Source organism: Ambystoma mexicanum, chromosome 8 (assembly GCF_040938575.1).
Source record: "Ambystoma mexicanum isolate Mex_15411 chromosome 8, UKY_AmexF1_1, whole genome shotgun sequence".
Taxonomy (NCBI): Eukaryota; Metazoa; Chordata; class Amphibia; order Caudata; family Ambystomatidae; genus Ambystoma; species Ambystoma mexicanum.
The window spans coordinates 733,624,146-733,649,879 of record NC_090929.1 but is presented as its reverse complement, the minus strand read 5'-3'; the positions used below and the strand labels follow the sequence as shown (position 1 = coordinate 733,649,879).

General features: G+C 45.1%; 1 protein-coding gene across 5 annotated transcripts in view; it reads right to left on the bottom strand.

The window, feature by feature from the left end:
• The window catches only part of WASHC2C (WASH complex subunit 2C), a 2,476,852-nt gene that overhangs the window by 1,198,715 nt on the left and 1,252,403 nt on the right, over positions 1-25,734 (bottom strand). For all 5 annotated transcript variants that reach the window (XM_069610545.1, XM_069610544.1, XM_069610547.1 and 2 more), the window contains one exon: positions 6,022-6,158. In XM_069610545.1, coding sequence (XP_069466646.1) covers positions 6,022-6,158 — 137 coding nt within the window. The remainder of the gene's footprint in view (positions 1-6,021; positions 6,159-25,734) is intronic.

The following is a 25,734-nucleotide window of genomic DNA, read 5'->3' as shown; positions in this document are numbered from 1 at the left end:
ACAGTAGGAGCGTTTGCTAAGCCAAATGGCATTACCAAATATTCATAGTGACCAAAGGGGGTCCGGAAGGCCGTCTTCCATCCATCGCCTTCCTTGATGCGAATCAGATGGTAAGTTCCTCTTAAATCTAGCGTAGTGAAGATCACAGCTCCACGTAAAACCTCCAGGATGTCCGAAATGAGCGGCAAGGGATATCTATCCTTCAAGGTGCATTTGTTCAAACCCCGATAGTCCAAACATGGACGGAGTTCCTTAGTATCCTTTTTAGGTACGAAAAACAGAGATGCTCCAGCAGGGGACTTGGATGGACGAATTGTTCCGTTGGACAAGTTGGTGTCTAGGGACTCGCGCAAGGCAGCTTTCTCTGGTTCTGATAGTATAAACATCCTTCCGAAAGGAATGACTGCATTCTCTTCTGTGTCAATAGCACAATATTCAGGGCGATGAGGAGGGAGTGATTGAACAATGGCAGATGAAAATACATCCGAAAATTGACGGTACACCTCGGGTACCTGTGTGATGGCGGAGACTGTGATGTGTTGTGAATGAGGAAGCTTGCCTCCGGATGAATGTTTAGGTTCCCCAGATAGACAATGAGTGAGACAAAACTCAGAACCCAAGAACAAAGATCCAGCTGCCCAGTTGATATATGGATTATGTTTCCGTAACCATGGCATGCCAAGCACTATGGGGTAGTGAGCTGCCATGATTATGTCAAAACACAACGTTTCTTGATGGTTGTGGATAGAGAGCATGAGCTCGGAAGTCTGTTGCGTTATGGGTCCAGAAGATAGGGGTCTTCCGTCGATTCCTTCCACTGCCTGGAAGACTTCCTTGGTTTCTTGGGGAATATGATGCCTCTGTGCCCAATCATCATCAAGGAAAAGACCCATAGCACCACAGTCCACCAAGGCCAGGATAGAAAGTATCTCTTTGTTGGGTGTCGAAAGGTTCACTTGGAGTAGCACTAAAGTATTGCTTAGAGAACACCGGAGCATGATTCTTTTTCCCGAAACTGGGCTCCGTTCAGGATCGGGAGCTGGCGTTTCCAGAGCATCCTGGAGGGGCAATCAGGCAATTTCGCACTAAATGTTTGTCTGACCCACAGTATATACAGAGACCACTATTGATCCTTCGAGTCCTTTCCTGGGAAGTGATGGGGCCTCTCAAGGATCCAAGCTGCATGGGTTCTGGGTCGGACTGAGCCTGGGTTGGTGTTTCCTGTTCCCTGGGACTGCTATATTCAGGCGGAGATTTGGGTGGCAGGTTCCGTGTCTTCTTCTTCTCTGCCTTTCTCTCTTGTATCCTGAAATCGATCTGTAAGGACAGGTCAAACAGGGCCTGGTAGGATGCCGGGCAGGCTACTCTGGCTAATTCATCCTTGACTTCTTTGCTTAATCCACGTATGAACAAGGTAAAATAGGCTTGTGGGGTGCAGTTAGCATCTTTAGCCAATTGTTTGAAACGTAAGTCAGCAAGTCCTGGTTCCCCTGCTGGAATTCCAGCAACTTTTCCTGGGCGGAATACACCTGTTCGGGACGGTCGAACCTTGAGGGCAGAAACTAATTCATCATAATTGTCGAGTACCGGATCCCAAGCGGACACTAAAGGGGTGGCCCAGGCCAGCGCATTGCCGGATAGATGAGAACTCATGAATCCCACCTTAGCTCTCGGGGTAGAGAAGTAGTATGGTTTGAAGGTGAAATGAACCAAGCATGAATCCAGGAAGGAGTGTAGGGTTTTTGGATTACCATCATAATTCTCCACAATGCCTCCTACCGATACGCTCTCCTGATAAGCCCAATCTCTGGACAAGACTAGCTGTTTTAAGGCCGAATTTTCAGCTTTAAGGTTCTGTACTTCAGTAGTGAGTTCCTGCATACCTCTCATTAGGTCTTGAACTGCTGCCTCCATTTTGGAAACAGTAGTAGTGTGCTGGCGTCTCAAACTGTCAGAATGTGAGTCGTCGGATTTGTGACTCACCCGTTGTTTCTTGAGGATCTCTTCTTGGAGTTTGTGGGTCTCTTTTTCTGGACGAGCGTGCCTTGTAGAGGTAAGGTCTAGAATCCTCCGAATCCAGTCAGCTGGACTTCGATGAGTGCGCTGGTCACTGACTCCCGGTCCCGGCTGCTCCGGGGCTAGGAAGGCATTCAATGTTCCTGGAAGGGTCCGGGATGGAACCAGGACTGGGAGGAACAAAGTAATCGAGGCTCTGAAAATGGGAAGAGGATAGGAAACCGGGAAGGAAAGGAGGCTGGGCACCAGGATTCAGAAGGGAAGGAAAAGGGCTGAAAACTTGGAACACAACTTGCCGGGCGAAGTGCAGGCAAGCGAAGCGTTGAAACGCACGGAAGCGCGGGGTTTGTCTGTTTTCAAGGAAACATGTGAGTCAATACATAAGACTAGACTGCGCCGAATCAGGCGTCGGCCATGTTGAAGGTCAACGGAGTATGTGGTTATTGTCTGAAGGACCAGGCAGACCAGAACGGTCGACATCGCCGATTCATGACAATCTCATGGGTTAACTCACCAGAAGCATTGCTGTTCCTCATTAGAGTTTGGACCTTCGGTGGTCGCCAGCTTCTGCTACAAATCACAATTTCCCCGAATTACAGCATCACGGGATCCTGCCATGGAGCAGCTTCTGTGACCGCGACTGGAAGGATGCCTGTAGTTGCCTGTGTGCAGAGACTGTCACTGGAACTTGTCTTTTCCCAACCTGTGAAGTTAGCTGAGGAGGCCCACATCAGTTTTTCTTACATTTTTTCATCGACAGAGGTTGCATCTTGCAGCTGTACCCAACCGGAAGAATCTGTGAACCCGCAAAACCTGCGCACCACTCATCTGGAACCAATAGCGAAAGATTGAGAGCACAGCGCCCCCTCAGATAATCCATATCGACATCTGGGAAAATGGGAGTCAGGAGGGTAAATAAATGCAGTGCCTCTGTCCCGTTGTCTCCTTATGCCAATACACTCCCCTTTTGGTCGTCGAACCTGGGTTGAGTATCAAGCCCCTAGATTAGCCTCGGGTATGGAATACTAGAAAACATGTACTTACCTTTTGCAAAATAGTTGAACTTATAAACCAATACAAGCCTATTGAAACTCCTATGTAGAGACACCATTCTGGTGGGAAACATTGTGGCTCCTGTGATAGTTGGGCTTAAGGCCCCATACTACTTTGGGTTTGGACTTCGAGTTAGGTGTGACAAATCCAGAGTTATCGCCACTGCTTTAGATGGAGAGCCCCTTTCCATGAGGCCACTTCACGATAGTCCCCCTTGGGGTGGCACTCGTTGGGATGATCCCACTCAGATCAGTGACCATCTCGACAGAACGCAGTATATCTTGGACCCACCCAACTTTCCTCAAAACCCCTCCAATTCCACACTACCTACCATTCCCATATGTTTTTGTAGTATATCTCAGATAATAACTACTGGGACAAGGGAGAGACCACAAGTAATGAGGATCACGGACAAGAACATAGGAACACGCTCTAGCCATTCCCATTCGCCTGTCATTCAAAGGCAGAGAGAGAAGAGAAGGATGCAATCTTCGTTCAAGGCTGGGTACAGATTGAGCTTGGCAAGGCATGCACAGAACCGCAGAGAAGCAGACAGTGTCCAGGAGAGAAGCACACTCACGATGGTACCGCAACGCAGAAGGCAGACCGCAGGCGAAGGAAGAAATCCACCGGTGACCGAAGTGCAATGAAACCACTGGCAAGCTGCAGGGAAGATGCGTGGAAGTACAGAGAAGGTCCCAGTGCGCAGGAGAAGCCCCAGAATCTCCTGGGAGACCCGCAAACAACCAGAAGGTGATTGCCAAGACGCCACAGATACAAGGGTTGTTAACCCCAGGGTTGGGAAGTTAGAACAAGGGGGCGGGATCAAAGAAAATAAGGAGTACTCACCGGGGCAGAGTGACCTAGTAAGGGGGCCTGGGGCCCATATCAAGACAGCATACCCCGACCAGTAACAAAGGGAAATATGAGCTTTACAGATTCAATTGACACCAGCAGACCTTGGGCAGGAGGGTAAACCAAGGCTGTGGATCAAAGGCAAACTAAATAAAGAGAATGTTGTGAATAACCAAGTGAAGCGGCTCTGGGACCCATATCAAGAAGGCATACCCCGACCAGTAATAAAGGGGAACACAAACTTTACATATACAAGTGGGAATCACAGACTTTGGCAGGAGAGTATATCAAGGTTGTGGGTGGAAGTGAAGACCGAGAACTATAAACCCAAGATGTTTGAGTACCCTATTTGGCAGGAGAGGGTGGCCAAGAAGAGGGGTACTGAGAAAGGGTTGAGGACCGTCAACACAGCTTGGGAGATAGAACCAGGCTATTCTTCATTGTCGAAGTACCTGGAGGCCAGGCCAGCTCAGAGACCCACAGCACAGCTTTGGAGAGAACACCAGGCTATTGTACATCGTTGCAGCACCTGGGAGCCGGGTCTGTCCACAAAGTCTGGGACCCTCAAACGGTTTGGCAAAGACATCCAGTCTAGTCTTCCTAGTTGCAGGGCCTGGAAGTCAGATCTGCCAAGTAAAGATAAAGGCATATCTTGAACATTAACGACACAGAAACAAACTTGAATAAAGCTGGAAAGACTCAGGAGAAAGAGCATCAACCATTTTGAGCCTTGTGAAACTTCCGTTTGCTTTTCTACACCTTTTTGGAACTATTTTTTGAACTACAAAGTCAGGCTTCAGGTTGACAGCCAAGAGACATATCTCTTTTCACCTTTTGTTAAGTTTAGCTTTTGAGGGATAGGCACGGATTTAGAAACAGGATGTCAAACTTTATTTTGGACATTCCGACACCGACAGTTCATTAGCTAATTTTGTTGACACAGGGAAACCCTTCTTAGAGATAGCATTAGTTAGGATTTCCTCCACCTGCTCCCTGTTTTTGTTATTAATAAAGTCTTTACCAATCAATGTACCAACCATTTGTCCGATTCTAACTCCTACACCCTCACATAGGTTAGTGTCTTGTGATCTAGTTCGATCATTGACTAAATCCAAAAACATTTGATGTGCATATGAACCAATGGTGAATCTATATATTTGTACCATAGATTATTGTGTGACAATACTACCCGTTAGATTCATTTTTCAGTGTTTTCAGAAGGCTTATAATCAATACCTGTATATTTATATAAGAGTGTCTAAATTTTATTATTGTCAGCCATACTGTGTGGACTCATTGAGGGACCCTGAGACCACCCGCACTCGTCTTAGAATTAGCCTGGACTGCTCTCCATTTCTACCTTGATTGGGTTTTGGCTAACCTCTCGAAGTTCCCCTATTCACTATAACTAGGATGGCCTCCTAAAATCTGTCCATCAGGCCAGATTCTCAGATTCTCGAAATCGATCTGAACACTTACCTTCAAAAAGTCAGGTCATGAGTAAAAACAAAGCAAAAAGAAATCCCTTAGAAGTCTACTTGATGAAAGCAGCAAAAAGAAAACCTAACACTTTAGAAAGCATTGTTAAACTGGTTAATGTTTATGGTACAATGTTGAAATGTGCACTAGATCCCTTCAAGCTGCCAGTCCCAACATGACCTGTCTTGTCAGATTTATGAGGCTGCAGTCTATCAGATGTTAATTGAAAATATGTATGTTATAATTGCCCTCACCTTCACTATGCAATGTCAGACTATGGCCTAGCAGAAACCCCAAACAGTGCAACACTGCAACCCCAGACAGCCCACACGTCTATTAAGCCACACCAGAAGCAGGTCAAGGTGGTGCTCTACAAATGACATTTAACTGTAATCATTGGCTGAACTTCAAGTTATGGCAAACTCCTGCAAATACAAGTCAAAAATGGATAATGCACAGAAGTGTGTGTAATGTGAAATAATTCTCCAAATCGATGAGTGAAATAATTAAAATATGTGGACATTCTGATGAAATGTCCATATTCCTAACATTTCCAATTAAAATATTTTTACATTCATTAATTATTTTGATACTTATTTTGATAAAATATTAGTTTACCAGTTTCTTTGCAACTTTTTCCTTGGTTCCTTCTGATGGTGTGACAACTTTGGTTTCAGTTAGCACAGGGTTATCTGGATTTTCCATGAATATATCACAATCACCTCCTGGAACAAAAGCATCTGCAGCGAATTTTCCTGAAAAACAAACAATGCAAGAAGTAAATTGGGTCATTAGCAGATTTAAAAAACATTTTTCTTTTAAAAGGCAACGGATGGAAATGAATACAGAAGAAACAGATTGTGGCCATGCACTCCTGACAAGAGTCAGATAGGAAGTTACACTATTTTTTAGCAAACTCTTGCAAATTCCGGGGCTGTTTTTTTGCAGTTTTACACCCATTCTCTACATTTTGTAGTATTTGGTGAATGTGATGTCATCAACTGTGTGCTGCCACAGTCTCCTTCCCTGAAGCATCATTACTTTCCCACACTTTCCTAAAGAAAATGTCAGTGTGGAAGGGCACAGTGATTGTACCTGGGAACATGTGTTTTGAGTCCCAGTTAGACTTACTCTTAATATGGATTTTCAGAATCAGCCCTGGGGAAAGATTCCGAGAGGCAACCCTATTCTGGTGAACAGGGAAATAAACTAATGTTTAGTCGCACTCTGTCTGTGCACTGTGACTGAACAGCAAAGCTTATACTTAGAAGGGCATGAGAGTGGTTAAGGGTTCATTTAAGTAAACACAGAGCACTCCTAATAATACAAGTTAGGCAAAATGCATAAAAGTAATTCTTTATTTAGGCCTTCGACAAATCTTCTGGACTAAAAACCACAGTTCAGTATTAGGCTAATTTGACTTTCTCAACCAGGCATACCTGCGCATCACTGTACTATCCCCCATAGCTCTCCTGATACTGTCAACAGAGTCAAGACCAGTCTGAAGGGATTCACACATTGCGTCTTCTCATCCTTGACAATGTTAAGGAATCCATCTCGAAAGGGATATGGTCAGCCGCCATAGAAATGCCCTCCCAAAGGGGGTGTGTGAACCTCACTAACGTGCACGTAGCACTGGCAGACTTCAAGGCCATACTCTCGGCCGATATAATCTTTTTGGCCATGGCATCATAACATTTGTTGTCTCTATCCTGAGGTATCGTAAAATAGGCATTTTGCCTACTCGTGGAGGTGGCTGCCTGAACTACCAGGCTTTCTGGAGTTGGGTGCTTGGAGAGGTAAAAAGGGTCAGAGCTAGAAACTCTGTACTTAGCCGTCAGCTTTTTATTTACAGCTGGAATAACCTCTGGTGTCTCCCAATTAGTAGCCACACACCTTTGTAAGGCTTGATGAAAGGGGACAATGGGTCCTCCTGTGGCCCTCCGTCTAACATATCAGTAAGATCATTCTGTTAAAAAACAGGTGTAGGTCTTGACCATCCCATGTATTCCATGAACCTTGACATAAGCTGCCTGTATGTCGCCTCAGTGTGGTCACCAGGTTCTGCTCTTCCAAATTTAACCTCTGGATAGGTGTCTATTCCACTTGCCTCATGGAGGCATTCTTGCAAGTTTTTCATAACCGAGTCCTCTGATATTAATGCCTCAGGCGCTGAGGCTGTTCCATATTGTAACCCAAAGGGTCTCCCTTCATCAGAGGGATTTGAAGAAATCTGAGCATAGCAAAGGAGTGCAGGTCTTCTCAACTGAAGTTGGCATTATATTTGTTGTCAGAGGAGCCGAAAAATTGTTCATGGCTTCAACACATGTGGTGTCGAGGAGGTCAACACTCGAGGCGTCAATGGCTTCTTCCCAGTTATTGGCACCGATGATGCACTTTTCGGTCCTTTCGGAATAAAGTCCTTCGGCGTCGATGACGTTGATGGTTTAGTCTTTGAGAAGACTTTTTCTCGTCTCGAGAGATGAGATCGCTCTCAAAGAGACTTGGCAGCCGGGTCCGAGGACGCAGGGCTCTTGTGCTTCTGAGGTCTTTCGAACGGAGCATCGCCTTTAGGAGTAGTCGAGGGGGGCAAGGCCGCCTCGAAAACCCTTAACATTCGGAGCCTAAACTCTTCCCACTGGGCCGGTGAACTGAATTTAGTGGAGCAAACTACCCGTTCCAGTGAACTAGAAGATGAGGAAGATGGCCATCTATGGCGCCGTTTCTTTCCGTGTCTCGAAGTAGACAAATGATCTGAAACACTTTGTAAATGGGAACGTTTGTACTTTTTGCACGAGGAGAAACTGTCCTCGACTCGTCTGAGGTCTTTGGTTTTGATAGAGTTGAGGAGGATTTTTGGGCCTTACCTGCCGCAAGCTTCCCTCTACGCTCTCTCAGGGCTTTGGCCATCATAGATAGGCAGTCCTCGCACTCCGAAGACGGATGAGTCGGACCCAGGCACCACAGGCAGACCCTGTGAGGGTCCGTCACAGAAATATTTGCACCGCAGTCATTGCATTTTTTTAAGCCGTATCGAGGAGTGGACGACGCCAAAGATGAAGCCATATTGCGTCGGAACTCGAGATATTCCTGTCAGAAATGAGACACACTGCATCCAAAAGCTGTAAGCATGGGAAAACGGAACTGAGGCCAACAGGCGCTGCACCTGCTACATATACCTGTCGAGACGGAGACCGCCAAGGTACATTGACTCAACAGTCATCGATGCACAGTGCCCACTGCTGAATTTTTTTTTTCCGAAGCAGCAAAGCTGGATATTGGAAATCTCACTAGATAAGGAATACGTGGGAGGACACAATCCATTTGAAATAATATTTTCATACTTACCAGTGGAAATTTCATAATTGTGTGTTTCACTGTGTGGACTCATTGTGGAGCCCTGACCCCACTCACAGTCTCCTGAGAATAGCCTTGACCGCTCTCGATTGCTACCTTGATTCGGTTTTGGCTAACCTCTCAGGGATTCCCTGTTCACTATAACTAGGGTGGCCTCCTAAAATATGTCCACCAGGCCAGATTCTAGAAATCCTTCTTAACAAGACGGTGCTCAATGGAGAGGATAAGGTCTTGGGTACCCCAATGCTCTAGTATCATAGTTCTATTTACACAAAACACTGTGATTTGAAGTTTGTATACCTGTTGCCTACTCTTTTTTAAATATGGAAACATGCACGGTCTACTCTTGCTGCACTTAAAGTATAACATTTCAAACCGCTGTGTGTAGACAGAGGACTGCCATCGTCTGGTATTGAGACTGATTTGATATGGAAATTGCTAGATCACCAGGAGTCTTTTTCCTATGAATAGTGATGCAGTAGGTGCAGGTCAGGTCCCAGCAGTAGCAACAGGCTTGTGGTTACTGCCACTATTGAAAATGCAGAAGAGGGAGCGTGGTCTTCTAATATTTCACTGTCAACCTCATAGGCTGAGGCCTTGTGGGAGCTTGAGAGGATAGCTCAGGGGCAACACTTTTGTCTTGGAAGCAAGACAACACATAGCAACACAGGTTCAAAATCTGTGCTCGTGCTTAGAAACTGGTCCCTGGTATTAAGCGCGTTATACAATTATTATAAGACAGAAGGTCAGGCTTGGACAGAAAGAGTTGGATTTTACACGGCTTAGCTGGAGTTTGACAGGATAGAGAAACAGAAAGACAGCGGTCACCAGTTGGAGTGGGACAGAGTGCAAGGGTTTTTCTGGCAGTGGTTCTGGATCCTGTTCTCATCCTAGATTTCCTAAGGATCTGCTCAGTATGTATGATGAAAACAATATTATTGGCTAACAACCTTGAGTATGCTTGTGAGGTACATCAAGAAGGTGAGTCCAATAAGATTGCTTAGTTACTCTTCAGACTACCCCATTCTGGCTGCAGTGCAATTATGGATATGTATAAGGTTGACAGAAAGGAGTTTTTGATACATTGAAATAGGTTCTCCTCATAATGTTTGGTAAAACTCCTGCCCAATACTTAAAGGGGTTCAGAGAGTATTAGAAAAAAAAAGATAATATTTGAGTGTCTTTTCATACAGATTCCTTGACAAACGTGAGTGGCTGGGTAGAAGGCCAAAAAGTAACCACACATTTAAAGGCATGATCAACCTGTTCATGCTGGAAAATATTTTTGCCTCTTGTTCACCTCTTGTTCACCTGAGCTTAAGCATCATTTGGCAGATACTAAGTGTTATGGGAGTTTTCCTAAAGTCCACCTTGGGTTAAGACTTTATAAAACTATCTCTATGGTATGGATCCCCAATTCCTAGTACAAAGTTAAATGAGTTCCGTAAATGGGGAACTGCCGTCCCCCGCACACTATTTTGAGATAATTGCCAAACTGGTTATGCATCTAAACATAAAACAAGTGAAAATATTTTGTATTCATTAATATACATTAATAGTTTTCTAATATAAACAAAATACATAATACGCAAAAGCTTGTACTGTTATCACTTTTAATTATAACAAATCATAAAAGGGGAAATGTCCCAACGAGTGTCTCTCTTCATCAGGGGAATTTGCTTTCATATTTTCTACACAGGTAGATGGGAATATGAGTCCAATGCCTGAGTCACAGGCAGGTGAGATAATAATGCAAAATGACCAGCATTCCTTGGGATTTAAGTACATTAATAGCAGTAGAGTCACTTAAAAGTGTTTTCTGATCAATATGGCATTAACAAAAAGTCACCAGGTGAAAAGTGAGATTTGCCGGTCCATGCAAGAAAGCGCCAGTACATTGAAGGTATTTTCTAAGATATGAGTGAAATTGTATATGACAACAATATTCAATACTAGTGGAGAGTTTGGTGGGGAGGTGCATTCACGTGTCCATAATTACGTCCAATTCAAAATGCTCAATTCATAAATTTAACCACACTCTAGGTGCTACTTTGCTAGGTCTGTGCTACCAGACTCCTCCGTATCAAACGGAGAACATAGCAAAGGCACACTCTTTAATGATATAACATCAGCCAAATTGAAATAAACAAGTAAATACCGTTTTTTGTTAACTTAAAGTATATATTTTTTGCAGATGTCCAAAAGTTTTTTTTAAATGATATTAACATCACAAGTAGTGTAACAAACAATATTCACACTCCTAATAAGTGTTCCTCGTACCATCATTTCACAATTGAATACATCAAATTCTGATTATACATCTAAGATCATGTACACAACAATGTTATTACAAATTCATAAATCTCAGTGTAAATTCACGGTGATCCTTTCTCAGAACCACCCATTTGGTAATTCATCAATCTCAATCAGTGTTGATATCCTGTTGTTAAATTGATGCTCAAGGTGTGAGCTTCTGGGTTATCCACTACGCGTTTCGAGCCAATGTGTGGCCTTCTTCAGGTGAGGATATCAATACCTTCCTTAGTTTATCTAGAAAGGGAAAATTACACTATGGTTAGACTAATATTTCATTTAGAACTAATTCTTATGTGTGATGAGTACAATTGCTGCACCAACCTTGGTGGCATTAGTGTGAGACATGAATGCCGCTCACTTGCCTATAGACTGGATCTCAAGTCTCGCCTCTTAGTGATGTGATACTTTCTCTCATGTCCTGTCTGTGAAGATAAGAGAGTGTTTTAAAAGACTGTATTCTTGGCCTGGGAGCTCCAGAAATGGACAGATACATTTTAGCAGCACAACTAGCACCAATGTTGAGGTGGGCAAAGCCAGAGAACCATAAGGGATGTTGTAGAATCAAACAATTATCCTCATTAGCCCCCCTAATAACTCTGTTGGGCCTGAGAAAAGAAAACCGAGAGAGCAGGGATTCGCTTTTAGAAATGACTAAATAGTCACTGCAAAGCTGGGACAAAGCCCGGAAAAAAACACATCCCGAGCGGAATGGGCCCATATACGCCGCTGATGCACAACCCAGATTTCACAACGGGTCTTCAACAAAAGTATTGGGCGGGATGGTCAGGGGCCGAGACTATGTACCTGAAAGACATGTACAAAGACGGCTCTCCATTACTCTTCGCCGGCTGTCAGCAGAAATTCAAAATAGGAGAAAATGAGTGCTATAGATATGCACAAATAAGGCACTGGATAACCCACCCAACGGTGAAAATAGCGGGCACGAGAATGCCATCAGGCCTAAAACTGTCTCTGCAGGAAGGCAACACAGCGATGGGGGCCACCAGACTCTACAGGCTGCTCTCCAACGATCAACCGACCGGCAATCTCACATACAAAATGAACTGGGAAAGAGACATGCAAGAGCCACTAACAGAGGAGGAATGTAACCAAATATGGGCACATGCACACGGCACCTCCAGATGCACTACGATAAAGGAATCAGCTTACCAACTATGCCTCCGGTGGTATATGTCCCCGAACCACATTCATAAAATCACAAAGTCATACTCACCAAACTGCTGGAGGAACTGCGGTGAAAAGGGAGACCTATTCCATATGTGGTCGACATGCCCCAAAGCCGTGGCCTATTGGAAGGAAATACTAAGCAACATAAAGGACATTTCTGGGGTTGAACTGCCGAGATCTCCGAAAACAATTATCTTAGGAGTCCCCATAGAAGGTAAATACGCAATGTCAGGAATGACAGACATGCTCATTACGCACTTGTTATCAGCAGCAAGAATCACCCTTGCACAAAACTGGAAAAACAAAGAGGGTCCGACCTCAGCATGATGGTGGATCAAGGTCTGGGGAGTAATGGCTATGGAGAAGATATGTGCTTTCAATACCGGAAAATATCTAAAATTCTTAACTATCTGGAACCCATTCCATGAACAGGTGCAGGATAGAGAAGCCCAATTCTTCAAACCCTGTCTACTCCGGAACACGCATATAATCTGAGACCTACCAGACGTAAAGAGGCCAGGACTCAAGCATCAGGAAAAGATCCTAAATCTACTGAACTCAGAGACAGACGATTCCGTCTGGTAAGTTTTCCACATCATAATTTAATTGCATGTTTTTGGTGATCATCCCGCTCTTGATCACCAAACTAGGTTTTACTTCAGTCTTAGAATACAGTTTTTTAAAAAAGTGTCTTATCTTCACAGACCAGACACAAGAGAAGAGAGAAAGTATCACATCGCTAAGAGGCGAGACTTGAGATTCAGTCTATAGGCGAGTGAGCGGCATTCATGTCTCACACTAATGCCACCAAGGTTGGTGCAGCAATTGTACTCATCACACACAAGAATTAGTTCTAAATGAAACATTAGTCTAACCATAGTTTAATTTTCTCTTTCTAGATAAACTAAGGAAGGTATTGATATCCTCACCCGAAGAAGGGCACACACTGGCCCAAAACGCATAGTGGATAACCCAGAAGCTCACACCTTGAGCATCAATTTAACAACAGGATATCAACTCTGATTGAGATTGATGAATTACCAAATGGGTGGTTCTGAGAAAGGATCACCGTCAATTTACACTGAGATTCATGAATTTGTAATAACATTGTTGTGTACATGATCTGAGACGAATAATCAGAATTTTATGTATTCAATTGTGAAATCATGGTACGAGGAACACTTAGATTAGGAGTGTGAATATTGTTTGTTACACTACTTGTGATGTTAATATCATTTAAAAAAAATCTTTTGGACATCTGTAAAAAAAAATATACTTTAAGTTAACAAAAACGGTATTTACTTGTTTATTTCAATTTGGATGATGCTATATCAGTAAAGAGTGTGCCTTTGCTATGTTCTCCGAGGACCATTTCTTCATTTTCAACAATATTCAATACACCAGAAATTGTGCCTAGTATTACAACTTACAATGTTTTTTTAAAATGATTTGTAGAAAATATGAAAGAAAATTCCTCTGATGAAGACAGATGCTCTCGAAACGCATTGGGACATTTCCCCTTTATGATTTGTTATAATTAAAAGTGATAACTACAGTACAAGTTTTTGCATATGATATTTGATATTGGAAAACTACTTCAGTAATGTATACAAATAAATGCAAAATATTTTCCATTGATTTATGTTTAGATACATATCATAACCATTTTGGCGATTAGCCCAAGATAGTGCGCATGGGACGGAAGTTCCCTGTTTAGGGAACTCATTTAACTTCGTGCATATACATCTGTCCAACTATAAAATAACCAAGACTAGAAACTTAACCATTGAGTCATCATAACTATCAGACCAAAGGGTGTGCTAGGTGCCATAACATAGATATCCCCAATTCTAAGTATCAGTCTGTACTACTCATGGAACCTTGGTAGAGTGACAGAGAAGTCAGGTTTATCATAAGAGGAAGATGTGAGCTGTAGGTGAGTAAACTGAACCTAATTAGTAATGCAATTCGAAGAAACACTTAGACAATACATTTATATAAAATATATATTTAGACAAGTGATGTTTTAAAATACTTGGCACATTGTATTGTATTTGTATTTTAATATTTGTAACGCGCACAGAATGGAATAAACCGTATACTGGCGCAGGTGATAATAAAAATAGATAGCGGACATAGCTGGATCCATACTGGGCCGCCAAAATAAGGAGGGTTCTCTATCTAAACAGGATGGTCTTTAATGCTCAGCGAAACTGAAGAAGTGAGCTCATTGTCCTTCGCTCTAGTGGTAGGGAATTCCACAGCCTTGGACCAAAGACAGAGACTCTTCTGTCACCCCGGGATTTATATGCTGAGTGGGGGAAAGCCCACAAATGACCATCACTGGAACTTAACTGTCTCACAGGATGATATGGCTGAATTAGCTCTCTCAGATACAGAGGCACGATGCCGTTTACATATTTGAAAAACATACAAGCTGCCTTAAACCCGATACGGTCTTCGGTTAAGAGCCAATGTAGCTCACAGCGAAAAGGAGAGACATGAGCGGTTTTATTCAGCTTAAATACCATTCTAACATCTGCATTCTGTGCTTTCTGAAATAGCTGGAGTTGTTTAGTAGGGACAGCCAGCAGTTGACTGTTGCAATAGTCCAGATGGGCGCCGGTTAATGCGCCCACCACAGTCGCATGGTCTTCTTTAGGTATATAAGAAACAGTGGCAGCCGCTTTCATAGGGCGGGGGGGGGGGGGCACCGCCTCCCAAACTAGTGCCCTGCAGCTACATGCAGAACAGATGCAGAAGTTCTGAATCTGTTCTGCATGAATGATGCATCATTGGCGTGGTGGCAGTGTGCTGCAATGTAGTAATGACTAGTACAAGAAGCCTGAAGAAGGTATTTTGTTTAAATAAATAATTATGTGCCAGGCCCGCTTTGTGATCTCGGCAATGTTGGTTTCCAGGACAGGGCACGTCCCTTTTTATGCTATTTTGTGCAGTAAAAATGTGTGGAGCTTGTAGCTCCACGCAATCTACGTAAGCACCATCGAATTTTAGATGCTGGCGGGGTGCTAGAGAGGTGGCCCCGCCAGTATTGATCTGTGCGCAAACTGCGCACCAGTAGTAGCAGGCTGAGGCATAGCAACAATTATTAACGAACGCCATTGGCTATTTGCCAGCCAATGGCATTTGAGTGTGTAGGTGGGGTCATGGGTGCACGGGTGTGTTCTGCATGCCAGAGCAGTTCTTCACACTGCGCGCGCCATGGACTGCTGCAAGCTCTCCAGAGAGAAAACCAGCAGACCGAGGCCAGTGCACACCACGTGCACCAGCCTGACCCGAGGCTGTTGCTGCTTGCCGCGCTGCTGGTATGTAAATGCTTTTTACTTCTTGTTGTGTCTAGTGTAGGCCTTCAGTCCCCAGGACAGGACAGTGCTCCAGAACCGTCCGGGAGCCCTGCCTTGGGGAATGCAGGCAGGGCCTAGTTGACAACGCCTAACCTAGGCTAGACCGAGGCGCACCAGCCCAGGTGGCCACCGGGACCCACATCGATGCTCGGCTCAGGAGAGAGCCTGAGCCATGAACCTACTTGAAGTAGGCTGAGGCGGGTCAGGCAGACCCCTATCCATGCTCGGCTCAGGCTCTCACGGAGGTGCTACTAGCACTTGGATGAGAGCCTGAGCCGAGCTGCAACACCAGACGTTACTCTGGATCACCACTGCTCTCTGACTTAGTCCGAGTATCCATCCATGAATCCGACACCAGCGGTCACTCTCTGGTCGTGCAATATCCTTGAATGCCGGACACAGCAATATGCATGGTTAGTAGCAGAGCGGCTGACAAGCCCACAAACGATTGCAATGCTGACAAAACAGTTAAACACATTTAAATTTGCATTTTTGTATAATAAAAATGCAGGACTACAAGTACCACAGTGCCCAGAATTGAAAGTTCAGGTGGGTGGATGCCAATCCCCCCACTATTCCCGATTGTTTGAGGCAATAGTAAAAACAAGTGAGCTTGTTTCTGTTAATTCGTGTTCTTGAACAGTACTGATATGATTGTCAGATGACCAGGCGCTTCCCGAACCAGCCCACATAAAAGGTTAAGCATGGCTGGGTGTCTGATTTCGGTACTGGCCTACAGGGAATATTTTGGTACCACAGATTATTGTGTTTAAAAATTGTGCATGTTTTTTACTTTCCAAAGTGACAAAATATTCATGTGCGTGTTGATTTTCTGAAAATGCTCACAGTTCATTCATACCGTGCACGGTGAGGTGATGGACGGTCACTGAGCACAGAGAGCCGCGCTACGTGACCAAGCGAAATCCCCCAGCTTGGCAATGTGGTCACTGTCAAGTCACTGACTGTGACCACAGTGCTGGTGCCAAGCTGGGGGATTTCGCTTGGTCGCAGTGAGGCTAATCTAGGGCATATTAGTAAGTGTTGGGATGGTGCAGCCGATTGTACCCTCAAAGGGTTTAAGTTACGCTATTATCCAGGCTATGAGTTGGTGCGCATGCAGAAGATTATTTTTTTAAAATAGGCCCTAGCCTAAAAATCTCCGGCCCATCCCTCTCCTCTTTGTAATAATAAAAAGGCACGCGACAGCATGTAAATCCTTATAGCAATAAGTTGCCGAAAGAATATCTTTGTGGATTTCATTTTCAAACCTAAATGGTAAACTATAAATCCCAGAATGCAACATAATGCCAACCTGAAAAATCTAGTTAATCCAACAGTACTTTCAGTGATTTAATGAAGACATGTTATGTAATATAAAGAAGTTGTGTGATAAACAAAGATAGATATGCAGATTGCTTGTCACAAACTTCCAGCATGTTATTCATGATGTTGAAAACATTTGACCAGTGACTTAAGCAACTGAAGATGTCAAGATAGTAGACATCAATGATGGATATAAACAAATCTTTCAATGGGTGCTTTGTGTTGCTCCCTTTAACTAGCACAGATTTACAAGGTAACTGGTGTTTTGCGAGCTCTTTGAGTTGGAAATGTTCCATGCATATGAAATGCTCTGCCACTGATAACAGGACATGTTTTCGCAAGCACCTTAACGACTTGCAGAGCCACATACACTGCGTCTTTAGGTCCATCTTGAGGGTGTTGTCTAGATATCACAGAGGATAGTTTCATTTCTCGGGTGTAAGAACACAAACATTTCCCCTCTGCTCCTGCAATTGGCCACAGGTGATTTGGTATGGTGTGGTCGGCTGTGTTGTAGGTAGTAGAGAGGTCAACTAGGATCAATAAATATGCATGTCTTTTACTTTTTGGAGGTGAATAATATGTCCAAAACATTGAGTGTTATAATGGCAGTAGCTCCAACCTCCAATTCAAATGTGCAAACTTCAACATCCTGCAGTGTCACTTAGTCCCTACTCCACTCAATTTTATTTCTTGGTTGTATTAGTTTTACTTGTCCTCATTAAACATAGCCTCCAGCACCAGGATTACTCCTTTGGCACAGTATAATGCACCACCATTAGTATGTAAAACCTAATGCTTTTTATGTCATATATCGGTGGGTTTGGGCAGTAAATTGCACCTTTTGGAAGCCATTTTTTAAATGATGTGGGGTCGCTCCCAAATTCGACCGGAGAAATGTGCGCCCCACCACCTTTCAAAGTCACCAGCCGCCACTGATAAGAAAGCACTTGGCGCAGCAGTCTCAAGACAAAGTGCACCGCTTGAATCTTGGCTCCCACCTGGGCTTCGCTACCTAGGCCCTCTTGCCATACAAAGCCCAGATGTTTTATCTTCGATATACATTTTAGGCTTTTGCCTAAACGCATGGGGATAGGAAGTTTCTTTGCTGTATTCAGCAGATGCTTGGGCCCGAACAGAATGAGTTCGGTCTTGGCTACATTAAGCTGCCAATTGTTTTTTGACATCTAGCCACTTACTTCTTCCAAGCACTGCCCTAATCTGCTGAATGCTTCCTCAAAGCCAGCAACTCGGATAGAAATCTGGGTATCGTCCGCGTTCGAGTGGAAATTCAACCCATGATGCTTCAGGATTTCCAGAAGGGGCCGGAAATACAAATTGAACAGCAGTGGAGTCAGGAAGGATCCCGCCGGGACTCCACAATTTAGCTTAATGAGGTCCGACAGGAACTACCCCAATCTCACATGCTGTTGACTATCAGTTAAAAAAGACCTAACCCAACCTAGTGACAAATCGGAAACTCTTCCTACTTCCTGTAGTCGTTCCAGAAGTATGCCATGATTCACAGTGTCAAAGGCCGCGGACAAATCCAACATTACCAAAAGTGAAAGTTCCTCTTGGTCCGCAGCCTTTAGCAGTTCGTCCGGTACAACCAAGAGGGCAGTCTCGGTTCCGTGTTTTGGTCGAAATCCAGATTGGGCCATTAAACCAAAACACATTAGATTGCTTGTAGATACTTTTCAAAGGCCAATGCTTAGTTTGTAGTTGCTCTGAGTGACCATTGTTACAGCTTTTTGACACTGACGGTGTACCGTATTATCAATTATAACGCGCACTCGCACACAAAGCTATGTGGTAATTGTATTTAGTTAGCAAAACCATAAGATAATGTCTTTTTGTAAGGTAAACAGTTGGTTAGGCAAACAGTAGCAGAGCTTAAGGTTCTAGAAGCAGTTTCTTCACATGCAAAGGCTTTTAAAGTCCAATTCGCAACCAATGCTAAAAGTCAGTTCGGAGAGCACTTCAAGTCTTATGAAGCAGCAGAACAGAAAAGTTCCTGTGGATACTTTGTAGTCTCTAGATAACAATACTTAGAAGAATAACAAAACGTGGGAGACCCTTTTAAAGAACTCGAAAAAGGGACACAAGCAGCAGCTTGGGACATAGGTAAGAGTGGACACCCTGTACAACTCTATGTGCACTTCAAGGCTCTGGAGTGACTTCTTGGATGAAGGTAAGCAATACCTTTTCTCCCCACAGTACCTTTGATTTGAATAAATGTTTGTGGCTGGATTCTCGTCGAGGTGGCAACGCTGGACCCGACCTCCAGATTCTTGAGTCTGGTGACGAAAGGCAGGACAATGGACAGGATCCCTCTGCAGCAGTCTCGAGGGAGAACATCTGGCACAGATTTTATCAGCTTCTCTGGTCAGTCTGTGGTTTTGGCACCTTTTCTGCAGCACCAACACAGTGCACGATTCACCCAGTCAATCTTCTTCGATTCCTGGAGTCCTGCACTCTGGTGAGGGAACTTGGATAACTTAGATTGTGTCTCTGGATGTTCACCTGGAGCTCAGCAACGACTTGGACGGATTCTGCCATGGCAAGATGATGCACTCGGTTTGGGTCAGAGGTCTCCTGGTATTCGCGGTCTGCAGCTCTGGAAGCCACAGCACCTCGCGAGAGGGCACAGATTGTAGTTCATCTCAGGGCTGGTTGCTCCCACCAGCCAAAGGGAAGGAGTCATCCTCTTTAGAGTTCCTCCGTCGCATAAAAAACGGGGTCAGGACAGCAGTCGTCGCTTCACGGCTTGCAAAGGGTCTGCAGGCGTTGCTGGTTGTCTTGTTCTTCGGTTACTTCAGTTTCCAGTGGTCGACTTTCCTTTCACCTAAGGAACCTCATCTTTTATTCAGCTTCAGCCCACACTCCTCTGCAATCTATCTCAACAGTTTACAGAAAGGGGCGGGTGGCTGTCCAATCAGGACAGCCAGAGCCCCAGTGGGAGCTGGTTCCATTCAGGCACTCAGGTAGACAAAGAGCAGGTGAGTGGAAAAACACCTCCCCCACTTCCTGCCTGCACAGACACACACTGGAGCCTAGGCGGGGACACCCAAGGGTTCCCGCCAAAGGCATGCGCTTCTCTCCCTCTCTCCCCCTCCTTCTCTCCCTCTCTCACTCTACGCCTCCCTCCCTTCCAGGATGGTAGAAGAAGGGCCAACGAAGAACAACCATGTTAGAAATGGCAAAAAAAGAAAGGAGCCACCAAGTTAGTACTTCGGGGACCCTATTGTGCACAACCAGGACTGTGAATACAGCCTGCAGTAAAACATAGCACAATAATTGGTAGAACATGTCCACTGCCACCAGCCATAACTAGAGGGCTGTCTATGTGACTGAAAAGTCACAGGAGACGAGCGGAGGGGGCATACTAAGAATCCCCTTGGCACTCCACATAAGCTGTTGTCTGCCAATCTCTCAGAATATAACATTTTAGGAGAGATACAAAGTATCCCTCTATCGTTAATAGCAGAAAATAAGGATTAAAAAAAAAATCTGAAAAGAGAACCCAAAGGATTCCCAGCAACACTGCCCATAAGGAGCTGTGTGCTGCAAAAATGGTAATTACAGATGCCTTAAAAGAGATATGGAGGAAAGTAGACTCCATAGAAAAAGTAAAACACTGACAACAGAGTTACAAAAGGTAGAGCCCATAAGAATGAATGAGTGGGAAAAGGCTCCACTCAAAGAAAAAGGTCCAAAAGTCCAGCAAAAAGTGCTGGGGGTCTCACTAGGAGAGGGGATGAAGCATACACATTATAAATCAACCTAATACTCGCCCCCCCAGAATAAGGGACAGGAGGATCTAATCCACTCCTGGATGAATCTTAATCCAGGTGGTCATACTTTCCAGAGAGTCCATCAGCATTATGTTGGGTACCTAACCTATGCTTGAGTTTGAGTAGTTGGAGTGGCCCAGTCTTTTACAGCCTGTACTTTGCTGGGAAAGAGATTAATCTCCCCTCCTCCTACCTCATGACCAAGGTAGACCACCTTACTCTGACCAACTTGGCACTTACTTACTTTGATGGTCGGATTGGCCTGTTGAAGGGCCTGCAACAAATGTTCCAGGTGGATAATAAGTTATTCCCAGGTAGGGCTGAACATGGCAATGTCATCCAATTACGCCATGCAGAAGTTCTCTAACCTATTAAGAGCATAATTAACCATTCTCTGAAAGGTGGAGGTTCCTTAATCAAAAAGGAATGACCTTAAACTGGTACAAGCCTTCTGGTGTTGAGAATGCTGTTTTCTCTTTGGCATTGTCAGTCGTGGCAATCTGCCAATAACCACATGTTTAGTCAAAAGTACTGAGGAATGTTGCGGAGCCCAGTTTATCCACCAGTTCATATGTCCTTGGCAAAGGATGGAGATGCGTCTTAGTCACTGATTTCAAGGCCCTATAGGCCACACTGGACCTTAGTTCTTTTGCACCTGCTTTTGGCACTTACAAAACTGTGCTAGCCCATCGACTTGGGAAATGTTCAATCACTCCAAGGTCAAGCATCTTGTTGACCTCTTTATTGTGGTTTCTCACATAGTCTGAAATCCTGAAGACCCTGTTTTTAACAGGTAGACTATCACCAGTGTCAATCGAATGTTGGCCCCAAGGGGTGAAGCCTGGTGTTAGTGAGAACAGAGGGGCAAACTGATTTAACAGAGGTTTGCACTCCTCTTGTTGCTGCAGTGTCAGATTAGAAGAGAGTTCAACACCTTCTATAGACCAATTTGAAGGGTGTCCCCTGAAAAGATCTGAGAGAGGCTCACTCTCATCTTCTTGATCAGTAGCTAAGAGCAAAGCTCCTATCTCTGGTCAGGAAACATAAGTCCTCAGGCGGTTGGTATGAAAGACCCTAGGAGCCTCCTTGGTGTTGCCCAAGTTTACCAAATAATTAATCTCTAAATGTGCCTACAACCTTGAAGAGAGCTGCCCATTTGTCCTGTAAGACCCTCTGTCTTACTGGAACCATGCTAAGAACTTGTTGGTCTGGAGTAAACTCTGTCATGTTAGCCTTCTGGTCATGCCATTGCTTGACCAGCTTTCAAGTTCTCAGAAGCCTCTGTCATCATCTGCGTCATTCCCGGTCTGCGGCCGAGCACATAGTAATCCTTACTGGCTTGAGGGTTGGAGCACTCTTCAGACCTTCCTTAATCAGGGCCAAAGGGCCTTTGACCGGATGACCAGGAAGTAACTCAAAGGTGCTAAAGCCCACACCAGCTTGAGGTACTTCTCTATAGACAAAAAGAAGGCATGGCAGAAGAAGGTCCAACTTTCTTCAAAGTGATTCTACTTAAGCTCCATTCATGCCCTTCATAGTCCTGTTAAATCGCTTTACCAACCCGTTTGTCTGAGGGTAGTAGGACGTTGAGAACTTGTAGGTTACCCCACAGGTTTTCTACATGGCCTGCATGTAGTGGGACATAAAATGGGATCCTCCTGTCGGATGCTACCTCCTTAGGAAACCCTACTTTGGTAAAAAATACCAAGAAGGGCCTTAGCCAATGCCTGAGCATTAACAGTCCTCATTGGAATAGTTTCAGGGTACCTTTTAGGGAGATTTATCATGTGTATGCTTCATCCCCTCTCCTAGTGAGACCCCCAGCACTTTTTGCTGGACTTCTGGACCTTTTACTTTAAATCCTGAATGAGTGGAGCCTTTTTCCACTCACTCATTCTTATGGGCTCTGTCTTTTGATATATTTTATTTATATTGTTCCCATACACAAGTGTTTCAGGGCATGACGAGGCAAGGGAGGGGTACAAGGAAGGACAAAACAATGATCTTACTAGGCTCAGTGACATTGAGAACGCACAAGTCCAGGTGAGCGGGAAGGGGGAGAGTGCAAGGGGCAGGGGAGGAGTGGAAAGTCCAGAACACGTGATCAAACAACAACAACAGGTAGTGCAGCCAGCAGGTGGCTAGTGCAAGAATTAAGCAAAGACAACAGGTGTCTAATAAGTGCAGGTAAGTGGACTGTAGGGTTGCAGATACAGACCCAAGTGCAAGGGTTGCCAGGAGGCAGTGCATTTATGCAGCTGGGTGGGCAGGGATCTGGGCCCAAATTCAGAGGGTAGCCAGGCGCCCAATGCATGAACAGGCAGAGATCAGCATGGGAGAGGAAGAGAGAAGGCAGAAGCAAGGAGGAAGGTCTTGAGGTGCTTCCGCAAGCGAAGATGGTTCTCCTCAAGTTTCAGAGAGGATGGGAGGCTGTTCCAGAGGGAGACCCCAACTGAACAAAGAGATCTACCACCAACTTGTTGCCTGGAAAAGCGACTGACCCTGAGGGAATTTGGAGGTGGAGGAGCTAAGAGCTCGAGTAGGAAGGTATTTCCGAAGGGCGAGTTGAAGGTATTGCGGACCCAGGCCCCAGAAGGCCTTGTGGACCGTGCAGAGGGGCTTGAACATAATCATTGTAGCCACTGGGAGCCAATTAAGAGATTTTCGGGTTGGAGATATACGATCTGTGCGCTTGAGGCCAAGGACAAGTCTCGTAGTTCTGTTCTGGATGCGTTGTAGAGGGCAGAGAGTAGAGGCAGGCAGATTTAGAAAGAGGCTGTTGCAATAGTCCAGCCTAGAGAGAACCAGAGCTCTAGAGACAGTGAGCTTCTGGGGGAAGGCGAGGTAAGGAAGAATACCCCTGAGGTGGTGCAGTTGGTAGTTTGATTTCTTAGTGATATCAGAGATGTGTGGAGAAAAGGAAAGCTTGGACTCGAAGATGTCCCAGAGGTTCTTAGTCTCACAGGTGGGGGAAGGAAAAGGGCCAATGGAAGCCAGCCAGAGAGTGACAGGAAAGGAAGGTGCAGGTGTGCCGATGAGGAGGATCTCTGTCTTACTGGCATTTAGGCAGAAGTCGTTGGCGGTACACCACTCCTGGATTGCAGACAGTCAGAGATGAGAGAGGGAGAAGAGGCGGCAGAGGGAAGCCTGAAAACGAGCTGAGGGTCATCCACATAACACTGAAAGTTGGAGTAGAGAGCGGCAATACGTAGGGTGAGGGGTGCCAGGTATTGGTTGAAAAACCAGGGAGAAAGGTTAGAACCCTCGGGAACACCACAAGTGCAGAGGGAGATAGAGGAAAAAAAGGACCCAAATTGGACCAGGGCCTGATCAGTGATACCCAGGTTATCACAGAGGCGGTTGAACAGGATGGCATGGCTGACTGTGTCAAAAGCCGAAGACTGAACAAGTAGGATGAGGACAGATGGAAGATTAGAATCAAGATTGGAGAGCATGTCTTCACGCATGTTCAGGAGAGCAGTTTCCATGCTTCTGGCTGCTCTGAAGCCAGACTGATGGTCATGGAGACGACCAACAGAATCAGTGTGGAGGTTAAGCTGGGAGATGGCCAGCTTTTCCAGGAGTTTGCCCGTGAAAGGAGTGATCGAGATTGGGCGATAGTTAGCCGGGCAAGAAGGGTCGGCTGTGGGTTTCTTGAGAAGCGGGTGCACAAAAGAGTGCTTCAGAGGGGAGGAGGATGCTCCAGTGGCAAAGGAGTGATTGCAGAAGTCATCCAGGGCAGGAGCGAGGGTGTCAATATGGTCCTTGATGGTTTTGGACGAACAGGGAAGAATCTGCTTTGACGAGACTTTCATAGATTGGACTTGTCTAGAAATCTCGTCAGGGGAGAAAAGTGGAAAGGAAGAGAAAGAGGGAGGAGAGGCAGCTGCAGGGGTGCCAGAGGTAGCGGAGAGGGAAGAGGAGGAGAGGATGGGCAAGATGACCTGGGTTTTGGGTGCCCCTGCCTAAACTCCAGAGTGTCTGGGCAGGCAGGAAGTCAGGGAGGAGTTTTCCACCCCCACCCCCTGTCCTTTGTCTGTGCCAGAGTGTCTGAATAGGACCAGCTCCCACAGGGGATGTGGCGGTCCTGATTGGACAGCCAAACACCTCTTTTCTGTAAAATGCTGAGAGAGATTGCAGAGGCATGTTTGCTGGAACTGCATAAAAGCTGAGGCTTCTGGCGTGACAAGCAAGTCGACCACTGGAAGCTGAAGTAACCGAAGAAGAAGACAACCAGAGACACCGGCAGACTCTTTGCAACACAGTGAAGAGACCACTGTTGTCCTGACCCATTTTCTGAGAGATAGAGGAGCTCCAAAGAGGACTACTCTTTCCCTTTGGCCGATGGGAACAACCAGTCCCAAGATGAACTTAGAATTGAGTCATCTACTGAGGACCTAGGAGTTTCCAGCGCTGCAGAACCCCAATGCCAGGAGACCTACTGCCCATTTCAAGTGTATCGTTGTGGAAAGGCCAAATAAGTCAAAATCTTTGCTGAGCCCTCCAAGGACACTCCAGAGATGTGATCCAACTCACCCAGCTCCCATCATCAGAGCGTGGGAAAGCAGGAAGGCCGGGCGATCTGCGTCCTTTGTTGGGGCTGTAGAAAAAGGTGCCAAAATCACAGAGTGAGAAGTTGCTGAAAGTCGTTTCCCAGGTCCTCCCTCGACACTGCTGCTGAGAGATCCCATTAACACACAAAGGAGAGTCCCCTAAATGAACCACTTACATTAATGATTCAAAGGCCGGGCCCTCACTGAGACAAGGCCACAGTTAATAGACTATAATTTTAGTCTAAAAGATTGCACCCAGATGTATATAAAAGAATCACAAATACAACAAACACTAGTATAAATGTAAAATTCATCAAAAGCCATACATTCAAACTTGTGACCTATATCCCAAACCTAACATTTCACGTTAACAGGAAAAATGTGCAATCATACATATTTATGCATATTTGATAACAGAATGTCAGAAAACAA